At 42.8% G+C, this 15,306-nt stretch overlaps 1 protein-coding gene across 1 annotated transcript; it reads right to left on the bottom strand.

Moving 5' to 3' along the window:
- Positions 1-1,750: 1,750 nt before the first annotated feature.
- LOC147797736 (sialate:O-sulfotransferase 2-like) lies at positions 1,751-13,099 on the bottom strand. Its single transcript, XM_087142874.1, has 6 exons — positions 12,799-13,099; positions 9,321-9,502; positions 8,038-8,215; positions 7,111-7,284; positions 6,376-6,585; positions 1,751-5,265 (listed from the first exon to the last, which is right to left on the bottom strand). Exons 1-6 carry the CDS (start codon positions 13,031-13,033, stop codon positions 4,874-4,876), a joined length of 1,371 nt encoding a protein of 456 aa, XP_086999000.1. The 5' UTR covers positions 13,034-13,099; the 3' UTR covers positions 1,751-4,873.
- Between the last annotated feature and the right edge of the window lie 2,207 nt (positions 13,100-15,306).

Raw genomic sequence — 15,306 nt, 5'->3', positions numbered from 1 at the left:
TCTCAAAGTCTCCCATTGGGACGAAATAACATGGAGCACGGGGTACACAGTTTGTTTCACGGGCCTCAAAAGCAAATGGACTCTTGGCTCTATTGGGTTATGTATATTTTCAAATTTCAAAGGGGGGGACCCAGGGGTATGAACTTCCGCTGGAAAGCAAGTGCCTCATGCCCCAGTATTGACACCATTTATTTTTTCATGGGGACGCTTGACTCACCTCAGCAATGAATTTTCTCAGACAGAGTTCGACGGTCATCTTGGGCGATTTCTCGACCAGACCACCGGTCACGACCTCCGACAAGGATACCTCGTCCTTCAGCCTTAGCACGCAGGCGCGGTAAACTCCTGGTATGTTGACCGTCACCCCAGGCGGTCCCATCACCCACGTCTGATTTGAGACTCAAATGGGATTGCAAGCCCTCGTCAGAGAGCCTATACAAGCTGAGGCAAAGTTCTGGGCACCCGACTGCACACTTGTCGGCGGTATTATCATACAACCTGAACAACGCAACCTGCGTGGCGCCTAATGCATAACGTGGTGTACAGCCTGTGCTTTAATAAAATAGAATAGCTGAATAGCGTCCCAGGTATTTATAATAATACCGCCCGCAAATGTCACCTACGGCGATGAAAGTACTTCCTGACTTATACATCTAATTGAGAGTAAAGAAAGTTGACTTTCCCGTGACTCTGAGCCAACCTGTGCTGTTTCATAATGCAACAAATATGTGATATATATCATTCAAAAACTGCAAGCAAGCGAAAGATTTAGATGTACAGGAAATGAAATAAAAATGCCAGTTCAATCTTCCGCCCAAATTTCAGATTTACACTTCCAAACAACGAATAGCAATCCAGAACTAAAAGAAATTGAATGCATATAAATCTTCCTGCCACTTACAGCAACTCTGTTGAGATCTCATGCGATTTCAAGGTGTTGTAAACAAACGCAGTCAAGCGTTTTAGCGTAAACATGTCCAAAGTTTCTTCTTAGGAACTTTGCTGGTCCTCTTTGCGGTTATTATGACACCGCATTTGTAAAAATTGAACCTACCATTCTCGCGCAGAGCCGATTTTCCGAGACGTGCCCCCGAAAAATTTATTCCATGACTTGGTCCATCCAAAATAAGCCTGGCGTCTTTTATTAGTCAAATGAATATAGATGTGAGTTATCAAATATGCAGCAAAAGTACGGTTTTCTACATAATTTCGTAACAAAACATAGTCTTCGGTACATCCGAAGAAACACAGCCATAGCTACGAATGCTAATGCCTTTTTTCCAACCTTATAGTTTCTTAACGTGTTACCCCTTCGATTTATTGATGTTTCTAACAGACTTTCTTTGCCACAGAAGTATTGTTAAAGTGGTAAGTCCCTCTTGTTAATTCCAGCCCCGAACTGATGCGCAGCGTGTGTATAATCCATTTTAAGACCCTCGTCTATTGTATTCACATTGGACTGACTGGGTTGACCTTGCAACACAACCCTTCGACGGGACGAGCTATGCGTACTGGAAAATCCCATTCTCAAGACACTCACTCACGATGTTTTCGAGTTGCCCACTACGGATTCCCAACTTTTTAGGGTGCGTGCAGTAGCCGGGGGGGACACTAACGATGGTAGACTTTGAATTAAAAGAACAATTGAGAGCTTTGGGACAATTCCCAGAACAGATATCAGTAAGTTTTACTTACAATATCAACACCGAAACCCTGAGAAAACAATACCATGACAATAAAGCAACGATGTTGAGACGGCCAGTAAGGCTTTTGATGTTTATTCTCTACCACTAATATGTTAAACGATCCCTAAGACACATTTGTTTTTGACTTGACCAATCCCGCTCCCCTACCCCAAAAGATGGATACGCCGCTGTATCCAATGTTGCTACCAAATCAACTACAAAGGAATCCGCAGCCCAAGTAATTTCAAAGAACCCTTTGAATTCGTTATATGCAGCCTGTGTTATGAGGAACTCATGGTGGGTAACAAGGAAACTCCTCAAAGTCATTCCTTTGAGAGTTGTTTGGTTTCTTTATCAGCGCTGGATCTCCTCACAATCACAATGCGCGAAATACGTCGACCCAAACGCGCGTTTGGAATTGGTCGACAGATTTCGCGCGTTATGACTGGCCAACGCGTTGCAAACTCTTATAGGCGTACTCTGTGAATCACCCGTATTGTCAAAGCACGAAATCCCACACACCGGCCTTTCCCGGGTTCTGCAAAATGTGGAATGCTTAGCAAGGGCCTTGTTTGAGTGAATTTGTTTTCCCAAAAGGTTTTGGTTTCCTGTCTTGTGATTGATCTGTTACATGCATATTTAATGCATGGTTCTAGAACTCGAAAACCAAACTTATGGGGAGAATGTTCCTTTCTTACTTTTACATACAAAATAAAAAAAAAGAATTGTAAAACGAGAGAGAGAGAGGATTCGATCCTGAGACGGAGGATTCCGGGTCGGGAGTACTTCAAAGCAACCCACACATTGGCTGCCAGCTCCGGTGAATTTAAAACCTTTATACCTTACCACTCCTTGATTGACGCCAGGGACAGATTTATTAATAATGCATAGGCCTAAGCACAGACGCTCTTTCGAAACTGTGGGATCTCGTTTGGGGAAAAATACGCTGGCCATGAGGCTGGCCATGAGGCTGGCCATATTTCATTCAACATGAGGTAAAATTGATTGACCAAATTGTGCACAGTCATAAAGTTTCAATGTTGATGGGGCAAAAAGATACTTACGAATAGGAACGGCGGTAGAGGGCCTGGTACTAATAATGAATGCCACCATTAAACTAGTCTTTTGTCCGAGTCGTCCTAACTTCCTGTGCCATATTTGAGCGTACGAGTTTGAAACCGTTTATCACCCCGTAAGTGACCTAAATAAAATCCCCTCAGTCAAGTTCTTAGAATACCAAAAACTCGTACAATCTTTAGTACAAAGCAATTTTAAAGTGAAACTTCACTTGTCAATATGTAACAGTTTACACATAAAAGTATATTACATAAGTTATTCACAACAAAAGTGAAAGATGCTTTACATATTTTTGTTAGTGTAAAGTTAAAAGTAAGAGTTAACAAAGTTTACATAAATTTAAAGGAACCAGGAAAAGAATTTTTCTTTGAATCACTTTTTGGGTACCTCGGTACTCTTTTTCAATGTATGAAGACTGTTTGACATGTTGAGTTACATGAACTGAACAGTGTACTTTTTCAAAATTAAAGATTGACCAGGCTTTTCTGGACAATTAAGGGAGCCTTTGCTTTGATTCAAATCCAGGAAGACATGGTTCAGGTCGCATGTTTTCATGTTCAAATTGTGAATCCCAAATTTGCTATTTGGGAACATTTCTGGGAAAAGGACTTTTGCTGGATTATTGCCATATACTTACACAACGAAAAATTGCCAAAGAAACTAAAATTTTCCATAGAAAAGTTTAAAAACATCTAGACATTTTCTGTGCACAAATCAGTGCAACATTGAGATTCAGCGCCTTGGATGACATCATAGTTCTGCTCATGAATATGCAAATATGCAAAAACATAAAACCCAAAAAAGCATCAAAATATAGGTTAAAATTGCAAAACAGAAATTAAAAGAAGGTTAATTGAAACCCAAAGATGCAATTTCAAGGGTTTTTAGTGAAGCTTATAAGAATATATCTATTTTCTGGTTCCTTTAATCTACTGCCTCTGTTTAGACTAATTGGCGCCAAAAGTGGTTATATTTGGTGTTAGGCTGTTTTAAATGTCCTCTTCATATGTGATAATATCAAACTTTGTTTGAATGGGATAGACATGCACATTGACACAAAGGTCAGGTAAGAAATACATTTGGACTAAAGGTAAAAAAATACCCGATTTGTCGTAAGCGCGCGTCACCGTAGACCTTTCGTCTTTAAAATCAAAAAAGTGTTTTGTTACAAAAGATTATCCAAAAGCTGCTTAACTTGCTAAAATGGACCAGAATCTTGCTACTGCGTAATTTAACGTGTTGCTGGTGGGATACCTTTGAGTAATATGTACAGTAAAGGAGTCTGTCTAGTTCCTTATACATTTAGTCGAGTACTATTTTTGAGATGACGTAATTTCTGCATTATACATCTACATCTGGGAACCAGACACACGAGGTGGTCTTATGTCCTGTGTACATGTACAAGCTGAAACTGCTTTTAAACAGTATAAAGTGCGGGGGCAGTCTATTGTTTTTCCAGAAAAAAGAAACATATGCAGCAAGGTATGAGACGGAGAGAACCCCCCTGCTTTGTGTTGGTCATTGTCTCGCAGGAATCTGGGGAATTCCTTTCAGACATCTTGGGGGATGTGTTAGGTAACAATAGTCTGGAATGTGTATAGGGATTGGACATGTTGGGGGGTACCCCTCGGTCTCATTTCTTGCTGGGTATTAAAAATGGTGAGGGTAAAAAAAAAAACTGCGTCGCTGCACCACTTTTGGAGCCAGCTCCTGACCAGACACCGCAGGGACTTTTTTTTAGCCTTAGTACTATTGGTTGGCACCTGGTCATTGCGTTAGTTTCAGTGGTGTAAAGCTTAACTCTGGTCAAAGTTAATGATATTATTTTGGCTTTGAGTCAGGAATGTTAATTTGATACTTCGTTTTACCTTTACCCCGACATCTATATTCCCAGACTGTGTCTGGATTCGAACCAACGACCTCTTGCTCATTAGCGCGGACATTTCGTCAAGGCGCGCGTGGCGATCGGTATATATATGTGTGTGTAAAGAAGACTATGGCAAGTTTACGGGTGGGCCCTCAAATTTTCATAGGCTCTAATAAACAGAGCGCCTACTAGATTATCAAACCCAGGAACAAATATTAAGCATTTCTTTACACCTTCTTCAAGGCTAAAATGCTTCGACCGAGTAGTCACTTGGTAGAGTTGTGAGGTTGTGCTTTTGGAGTGTCGCATTGACTTCCTTAATGTATGAATCCAGCAACACCCGGGTTTTGGCAGGGTACGGGTTCTGGCGAAGGTACAACCTCCCTCCCAGGTGCTCAGCAGGAAGGATGCTGCCTAAAAACCTGGAGGTAGACGACGGGCACTCCTGCACGGCGCAGAGTAAGCGTTCCTGCGGCACCGGGACGTCTAGGAACTTGACAATCTTGGCTAGTTCCTCATATGTGTTTCTCTGACGGTCCTCGTAGTGTGACACCATAATCCGTTGTGTTTTGGTGATCCATTGAATGGCCGTGTCCCTCCATCTCCGGGCTTCTTTCAGAGTATAGCGTTCCCAGGCTGGCGAATAAAAAAGCAGGATCAGTGAACGTTCTACGACTCACAGTATCTCCACCATAAGCAATTTAGGTTAAAGAGCCGATGTGATCGAAATCTTGTTTCCTTTCATTAGGAGTCTGGTCCCCAGAACAAAAGATTCCGACTTTTTTGAGAATTTAAGGGCGAGTAGTGCCACTGCCAAGTGTCGATACCAGAGGCCTCGTCTTCAAAATTTGTCCAAAATTGACTAGATTTTATTAATCTATTTGTGATCGTCAACACTCTGAATACTTCTAAGCAGTGCTGCACATTTTCCAGCCCACATTCACCATCTTGGAAATAATTCTCGGCACTCTGTTAGAAACTTAAAATATACAGGGAGTATACTGCAAAATCCTTGCTGAATAAAATATACAAATTGAAGAGAGTCTGACGTTTCGATCCAAGTAGAACCGTCCAAAAAGGCAGCAGTTGGCATTTGAGCGGTATTTTGCTAGGATCAAAGTACCAGGCCTTCTATAAACTTTAGAAGTCAATTTTATCTTCACCTAGCTAGAGTGAAGATGTCTTGACGGGGCATCCCGCAATTAACACATTTATCCATACGCAAGGGGCAAGGGGTTGTTCCCCGGCTTGTACAAAGGTTTGTCCGTTTCAAGATTCAAGGGGGGCACATAAGGACACCGAACTGCACTGGAAAGGACATGCCACACCTCAGATTCCAATTACTTGACCAAACAGGTGACGGAACGATTTCCAAAGTAGGTGGGGTGCATTTGAGAAGCCATCAGGAATATGAGGCAATAAATAACCTGCCAAGTGTATCTCAACTTATCCTCATATCGAAAAAGTTGGGGGCGGGGGTAGTTGCCCCTCCCTCCTCCCCCTTCCCTGCTTCCGCGACTCGGACACGGAAGGTGTGAAATCGACTCGGAGAGAAGCATCAAAGTCGGTCAAGACTTGGTCCAATACTCCAAGGCTGCCAGGCAAAGTTGTTTGCGGCAGATGGAGTTTATGCAACCAGCAAATGTCAGTAATGGGATATTCCAATTAACGTTAGTCTCTACTTTTATTACTTTTTGCTGTTGTTGGTACTTAGAAACACGGGTGTGTTATTACTGGTCAGATTACCTTTTGAGCGGATGAACTTCAGCGAATCGTTTACAGTTCCGTTGGTTTCCACCGTGTGTATCCGGAATATCTCGGAGACAATAGAGTGGTAAGGGTTCCTCACGAGCAAAATGGTGCGCTCGAACGACTGTATGTGTGACAGGGTGTAAAAGTGGCTCTTGACGCACACCGTCTGGTTGCGACGATAGTCCATTCTTACCGCGGGAAAGCCTGCAAAATGATCGATCACCCACAGATGTGCGTCGTATAATGTCTACCAATATCATCGAATTCAAAGCTTAATGACCGTTTCAAAAGGACGCAAACTTTACTCTGGTGCCTTAATTGAAACTATCTACTTCTCTCAAGATGTAGTTACAATGTCATATATCCTTCTTTGTTATAATGTTTTTAATTCTCCACACTTTTCTGAAAATTCTAAATTTGTTTAGAGGTTTTACTGTTTAAAACCATCATCGGTTCAAATCATGATATGCTTAAATCATCATTTACTCATAAAAACATTATTTGTGATAAAATGTTGTTCGTTTTCATATCATGTATTGAAACAAGTTAGCAAAGACATCAAAAGATCCCAAATTCTAGCAAATCTTGCAGCTGAAATATACGATGTATAGAATTCCAAAATGTCAGACGAGCGTCAAGAAATGGTTGAGTTACGATGCTACGTTGGTAAACAATCCAATAGTGGCTTGTTTTGACAATCGAGACATAAGTGTGTACAGAGTGACTTACGTTTATCGAAAAACGAGAACAGTTTTTCACGTGGGTGGACAGTTCCAGTCAGGAATCCTGTCGCCCTCTCGATAAGAAGCCGCGTCCAGGAGCTTCCAGAGCGAGGGTAGCTGGCCAGTGCTATCAGCGGCAGGCTGCCGACAGGATTAAGCCTTACGTCTGAACACCTTGTGTCTGTTTCACGTGATGGGATACAAATGTCAATACATGTACTCGATCTCTCATCTATGGTGCTAGAAAACATCTCTTGTACTAATTGGTTGATATCCATGTGACATCTTTAATCCCTACTTATCGATGAATCTCCAGATTGAAACATTTCTACGTGCTGCTGCGACAGAAACGGGTCAATTTTCCGGAACGAGAGGCTCCCTGATGTGCACACATTTCTTTTAAAGGGGACATTCAAAACACCGAAAGGGTAATCTTCATTTCAAAATTTAAATGGGGGGGGAATCAGGAGCCTCAGTCAGGCCCATGAGGCTCCTTCCCTTGTACGGGTTTTGTGGCGTGATAGTTGAAAACAGCGCAAGGATTCTAACATCTTGCTGCCCTAAATTTCCGTTTCTGTTGTGACTTATTGTTGCATGCAAATTAGGTACCTCCTAACACGCCAATGAGGAGACCTTTCCATAATAATGTTTTCAATGAGCAAATTTGGGGGACAGAATTGTAACAGGAAAAATGTAGCATTAGAACAGTGTTTTATGATTGACATTTTGGCAAAAGCATCCCCAGTTGTCCAGACTGACTTATGCAAAAAGTTTGTACTGTTCAATACTCCTAACGCAGCAAGGATATCACGAAATTTCCACATGGAAGAACTATGTTAAAACAGATAAGAAGAGGGAGCAAAAAGTGAGCAAAATTCTCACAAGGACCCATGAAAATATGCATTAAACACGACAGGTGCAAAGGTATCAGCACCTGGTACGGATGTTCTGTACAGAGACATGTACTCCCATCCTCCACAGCCTTGCTGGGACCGCCCTGGACAGGAGATGTTGCAGTTGGCGCTCTCCGTGTAGTTAAGCAGGGCCGTCTGGCCCCTGACATCGCTGCAGAAACACTCCATGCCCCGGCTGAGGGCTGCATACGTAAAACTCTGCATAAGACAAGATGAACGATAAACCAAGCCGCTTTTATGGCTGGCAAAAGCAAACGAACACGAGAGTCAGTTTTTGACGTCACATCAAACACTCGCGCTGCGAAATATCAACTTTCATTCATTCATTTTAACGAGCGAATTTTGCTACGAATGTTTAGTGACTTCAATTCGTTTCGCTTTCTCCTTGGCCTGACGTATGAAACAAATTTTAGGCTGTGTCTCAACCTGCTCCTACACAGGGCTTGAGTCCAGTTGCTCGTTGGCTCCACACACGTGGTTTATTTTTGTCTAATAATGCAGACAAGCCCTGAATGACTCATTCAGACGTGGTTTTAACTGCCAGGGGTCTGCAGGGAGTTAAACCAAGGGGAGATTCAAAACAAAATTTGCAAAGAGCCAAAAATGGGGGGTGTATGTGTTTTTGTTTTTTCACCTTTCTCCAATTTCTTTTCAAAACAAAAATGGTCCTTTTGGGAATGGCCCTCATTGTTCAACCCCCCCCCCTTATCCACTTTTAGAAGTATCCTGCGTGAGCGTGCTTGACTGGCAAATATTAGTATTAATTTAAGATAACCCCAAGGGTTCTTTTCAGACGGCTTTAAGGTAAATGACACTACGTGCAGTTGAAGGCTGGGGCTTTGTTCCTGTGACCGTAGCTTTAAATTCAAACCACACAACAGAGGTCCATATACTCCCGGGTTAAAATCAGGAAGAGAGAAAATGAAACAAACAGCTTGAACAATCGAGAATCAAGACAAACAATGAACAGCCTAACCCTTGTACTCAGGGTTCTATGCTTTTAGATTCTATGAATCCGGAGTAAACTGTTAAAATACAGTGACTATTGCTGATGAGATCACACACACGACTTTTTTCAGTGGCGTAATTCGGTTGAAATTACTTCACTGCACTGGTGTCAAAATCAACACTTGGTGTTTTCTGATGACCACAGCAAAATGTGTTACTTTAACACACCCACAGTGTTACTTTACACACCTACAAGTGATGCAGTGACCTGGAGTGTTAAAAGCAACACCAAAAGTTTTAAATAAGCAGGCATAATCGTTCCAAGTTTTTTCAAGGAGTGGTTTGAATGACTTACCTCAGCAATGCACCTCCTCAGACAGAGTTCGACGGTCATCTTCGGCGATTTCTCGACCAGGCCACCAGTCACCACCTCCGACAAGGATACCTCGTCCTTTGGCCTGGGCACACAGCCACGGTAAACTCCGGGCATGTCGACGGTCACCCCCGGCGGTCCCATCACCCACGTCTGATTCGAGACTATAACGAGTCAAATGGGATAGCAAGCTCACGTTAGCGAGCCTGTACAAGCTGAGGCAAAGTTCTGGGAACCCGACTGCAAAATTGTCTGACAATTCCCTGAACGACGCAGCCAGCTTGGCGTGTACTGAAAAAGGTGGCGCACAGTTACAAAATATGTTTAAGACCGGTCACGTGACGGACTCTTGACCAGCAGGAATGGCTGAGCAGTGTCTTATGTATTTATGAATGGAAAGTATGATAATGCTGTCTGACCTTTACAATAACACCGTCCTACCGCGGTGAACGTACTTTCCTCACTTTAAATGCACTTTATCCCTAACAATCCTCAATCCTCCAATTTTAATGTGATTTTTACATACACCAGGGGGGTTAGATTCAAAGTATATATGTAGATTTTTTATATCCAACTGAGGGTAAAAAAGATGAAGGTCACATGTTTCTCAGCCAACCTGTGTTATATTCATCAAATATGTAAAACGTATCACATACGAACAAAGCAACCAACAGATCTAGAATTACAGGAAATTAACTAAAAACAACATATTAATCTTTGCTAATTTCAGATATAAACTTTGATCTTTCTAACTCGAACAATGAAGGCAAACTAATCCAAAATACAAATTGCAAAACCAAAAAGAAAATTAACACGGTCAACCGCACATTACATCGAAAGTATCCACATCTTCTTGCAACTCAAAACTCTGTTGCCGTGAGATCTCACGGATTTTGGTGTGTTGTAAATGAGACCCTTCGGGCGTCGTGGTAACATTTCCATGGTAGCACTTCACTACTTTGTATATCTGTACATATTGTTTTACATTAATCCATGCAGCCCAATAACGTTCATCGAGTCACTTTGTTGATTCAACTTAAAAATATTTAAAAGCCTGGCTTTTTTATCTCAGTCATACAGTGTGACGCACTTTCAACTTGAGTAAACTTTTTGTGCATGCATTTAACTAAATCAAAAACAAAAAACAGCCTGTAAGGCACTAACAACGCCAACAACACTTAACCCTATTTAATCTACTGTTTAATTCCATCTCATTTAAGCCTCCACTTATCCCCCTATCCCCTTTATCCCTCTGGTGTCGCTGGAGACCCTCAGGAGGCGCTGCATGGGCATGTTCATTACATTGGAGTGGAAGGGTTGTGCCTTACAACACAACTCGCTGTGTATGTTTACCTTACTCTTAGGCGGGATGAGGGATTTTTATTCGAAGGCCGGTTCTCAAGAGACTCCCCAACGGAGTTTTTGGGTTGCAAATCACGAATGTTCCACTGCGTCTGGAGTGCAGCAGGGGGGGGAGGGGTTGGCATGATGACAGAAATGAGAGCGAATGGAACAATACCTTTGGATTCGCTAAACAGACATTGACTGGGTTTTGTTTATCAGAAAGTGGACCGGATGTGGTACTGTTAATTTTGTTTTATTTAGTTATTTCTTTACCGTCACTGCTCCTGCATTAGAGTAGTGAATGAGTACTACCAGTATTACAATTGTATGCATAAAGTGTGACATTACTTCTGCCCGAGTCAGCCATAATGATGTGTTTTTCATCTTTTTTTCCCATCTATTAACCTTGCCAGAGACCATCCTGCACTGTTACTTGCGGTGTTTGAGTGCCAGCCTTCATTTCGTTCACATGTGCATACGGGAAGGTAATCCTTAAACGTACGTTACTAGGCCTACTCCAGTTTGTGCGCGTACGCTCTCAAGCGTGTAAATGTACATAGTTTGCGCATCATTAGCACGTGCTAGCAACAACTGCAAACTGCCCAGACCACTTTCAAGCACGCTGGATTCAAATACACTGAACTCCACATATTATGGCTTCCTGAAAATAGCCCAGCAAAAATATGCAAAATATTGAGACACCGCAAATATTTCCAAAGATAGTTGCAATGTTTGTTGCCCCTTACAGGATCACCATAGTTTGTTCTCGGCACTCGGAACCTCGTTCTCGTGTTTAATGGACACGAGGTTTGGATCAGCCTACGAATTCTGCGGGTCTGCGAGCAAGAGTGCGCGCCTTGGCTATCGTGAAACTCAAGGAGAGAGGCATGACGCAGACTTTGAACTGCCCATATTTGTCTCATCGAGTGCTTCCTTGTAAGATGATACATAGTTCAGTTGAGGGGAGATTGGATTCGAGGTTTACATTTCTGACTCAGTTGACAGCTCAATGAGAAAACTGACAAAAAACATCCAGTTATACTTATTATTGATCCGCGGACTTTATCAACTGCAGTCATAAACCTACACAACTAGGCTTTTGCAATGATAAGAGACTTCCAAACGTTCGTGTAAATGACAACTGCGATCGATACCCTAGGTGCAGGTGCATTCATAAGCTGTCGACACAACGGAAAAGCACGGGCACGTTCGATTACTTGATTAAATACTTTACGTACGTATGCGAACCACAAACAACAAAGGTATAGAGAGTATGCCAGTACCGGCGTTCGTATTGCGCTACATTAATAAATAAATGTGCCGGGTTTATATGCCCACCAAGGCAAAGGCATTTGGCCGAAAGACGTTTCTATCTCACAAAAAGCGAAGGAAGGAGCCTTGTTTTGCTCAGGACCCTTAAGAAGAGCAGTTTTTAACTGACAAGGCTACCCTGTGGAAAAAAAACAGAATGAATTTAAAGAACGCTGGAATGTTACTTTGGAAATGCCATTCATCGTTGGCTTTGAGTATTCGTGGACGCAATGGTTGGTTTATTTTCACACGCACGTGCCCCCGTGGAATCTCAGCTCTGGCGACAAGAGGCAACTGCGAGTTGACAGACGACACTGGCAAAGCAAAGACAGTGGAAATAACTGGTGTGCTTATGTTCGTGTTTGCCATTTGTTTTCACAAAATACCGTGGGAATTGACCCGGTGTCCTAATTTTAAAGCGATAACACACTTTCCTTAAATTCGTGCCGAAACCATTCAGTGCAATAGCACAGGTTTTGATTAAAGGTTAATTGCGATTGGAAGCAAGTCAGTAAAAATGCGGAGATTTTCTATGTAAAAAGTAGGAGCCCCACACACGGACACCACCAATTTCCCCCTGCAGTAGTTCAGTAACCATCCGAGAGTGGTAACATTTTCCTAAAAAGCCAACTCTAGCACTGAAAATGTTGAAGCATTCACTTAGAAAACACTTGGAATTCTAGTCTGGCAGTCTGACACGGTGTCAGTGATGTCTGGGTACGGGAACTCTTATCGCTGTTTTTAGACTGAAAGTCTACCGGCTTAGCTGTTTTTTGTTCGTAGTAAGAGTCCAAAGATTGCCCACCTTTATAATATGAAGAACCGTTGAAAGCAGGCAGCCTGCGAGGAACCAGCCGATGCGCACGCGCTGATACCGTGCTGTTGGTGGATTTTGTTGCTGTATCCTTCTTGACTTCCCATCGCCGCAGCGGCTGGACAGTTTCCGACCGCTGCTCGACTCCTTGCGAAAGATACAGCAGGATGAAGCCAGATGCCAACCCGAGCCCAATGCAAACGGGTCCCAGATACCTCAGCGTCATAGTTCTGGGGGAAAGTGACGGCCGGTGCCGAGCTTGGAAATAACATACTCGGTTTGCCCCGTGAGCGATGACACTCGGAGGCTAATCAAACAAAGAAGACGGGGCAGCTTAAGTCGCACAGTTATGACCAAAGATTGTATAGCGCCGCGTACTGGCGTCAGATGGAGAACTTCACAGCGAATTCCGGTACATGAAAAAACGTTGTAAATCGTTAGGGCTCAATTTGAGCAAGCAAAGTTTGTAGAAAGTTCCAGTACATAGGCCAAAACAGTAGGAGGAATGACATCTGGAAGTTTGTAGGGCTTAAAAATAATGATGTGGCTCAATCTTATTTTGTTCATGAAACAGGAGGACTAAAAGTTCATTATTAAAAGTATCTTAATGTAAAACAGTCTACGTGAAATATGACATTACTATAAAAATGAAAATACCGTAAATGATCCCTGCCAGAACGGGGGAGAAAAACTCCTGCCCCTGGTTGTCAATCAGTAAACATTGACAGAAAAAATTGTTATATGAAATGTAGCGATCGGACAAGTCCATTCTCATCGTCTTCGGTTTTGCAAATCGGGACAAAACATTTGTAGGGGTTGGCCACTAGTGGGCAATCTTCTTGAAGAAAACAATGTTTGAAGACTCCCCTGTTTTCTACTGGTACTACCTCCCAGAGATGTACATTACCGCGTCCATCTCTTTCGATTTTAATTAAGGTAGGCCTAACTGTGTTTTTTTCAATAAAGAAACAAACCTAAAGACACACAGACAAATGAATTGAGCAATCAACAAGAACACTACGTAGGTAATGCACAATTGTGCTCTCATCTACATGTAATGGCAGTACACAATGGTTAACATTGACAGTAAATCGCCGGACAGTGGCATACGTGATATTCTTGCTGACATACCCTGGTGGGCGTGCCTGGCGCCTGCGTCTTTGCATTAACGTTCACTGCGCAAGCGTATAACTTGCTCGAATGGCGCCCCAGTGATTACACCTTTTGGCACAGTTCCCCATCTCGCGCCGCTACATGGCGCTATATAATCTTTGGTTATGTCCCACAGTAACGAAGCTGTTCCATTAAAGGCGCCATTCCATATATGTACGTTTTTGCAGTGCGTTGCGTACACAATGCGTTCATGCATTTCACTCTCACGGACCCAAAATCGACTCTATTAACACAGCATATGGTAGCAATTTTGACTGACACGCAACGCTTGGCGCATGTGTAGACGAGCATGTGGAAAGACGCCATAACGCGTATGCACCAGTGGCACAACCAGAACGTATTAGTTTACAAAATGGCATATCGATCGAGCTATTACTTCGTTACTCTTGCGGAAAAGACCTACAACGTAAGGAAACAATGCAATGTTTCCCGCACTGCATTGTGGTTGAAAGGTGGGGATAGAAATCAAAGATGGCGGACACGATCGTCAGTTAAGCGAGCCTTCGCGCGACTTTAGACGGAACAAACTTGCGGTCTCGTGGAAGCCTGAAAAATGTAGCTCTGGCGTTCGTCGTGTGCTTGATACACGCAATGGCACACAAAAGTTAACACAAACCATTTTGAAAAATTCAGGCTTTCTCAACCTCGGGATCTTTTTGACAATTTTCCATGTGCATGATGTAGCAGCAACAGCACACGTACTATCGTCCCCACCTTTCACCCTCAATGCTCCACGATAGACAGTGCGTCATGCCATGATTATTTTAGGCCTATTAATTAAAGAACGCCTTCGGAGAGAGGCCCAACCGGGCATTACCTGCACGAGTGTAATAGCTGTATTTTTTCCGCAACAGACGGCCAGACGGAAGAGCAGATGGAAGAGCGTACCAAGTAAGATAATGACAAGTCGTCTCGGTAGAGACCTTCCCGGAGTTTTACCACCCTGTGTTTTCACGGTTCCTGATTCACAGGGTCTTCTATAACCTCGTTTATCTATTGCTTGCTGTCGAGTAAAATTCAGGAAACTACACTATATATCGGAATCTTTATAAGGTGATGAGGAATCAAATGGCTCTAGGCCTAGAGGATCTGAGCCAACTTCTTGTAGGAGCGGTGTCGGAATGATTTTCCAAAAGCGTGTGTTGGGGGAGCATTATTAGCCATTAACAGACCTATGTACTTATGACGTCACCATTTGTTTACATGTGCACTTTACTATGGGGCCCGTTCATTAGCAGAGTTACTGACTCAAGTCATGTGACTTGGACTCGAGTCGGACTGGAGTCGCTATTTTTGTGACTTGTGACTTGACTTGGACTTGCAAAA

Source organism: Acanthaster planci, linkage group LG10, assembly GCF_054643075.1.
Source record: "Acanthaster planci isolate LZ-2023a linkage group LG10, COTS_SCS, whole genome shotgun sequence".
Lineage (NCBI taxonomy): Eukaryota > Metazoa > Echinodermata > Asteroidea > Valvatida > Acanthasteridae > Acanthaster > Acanthaster planci.
This window is presented reverse-complemented; position numbering and strand designations above follow the sequence as displayed.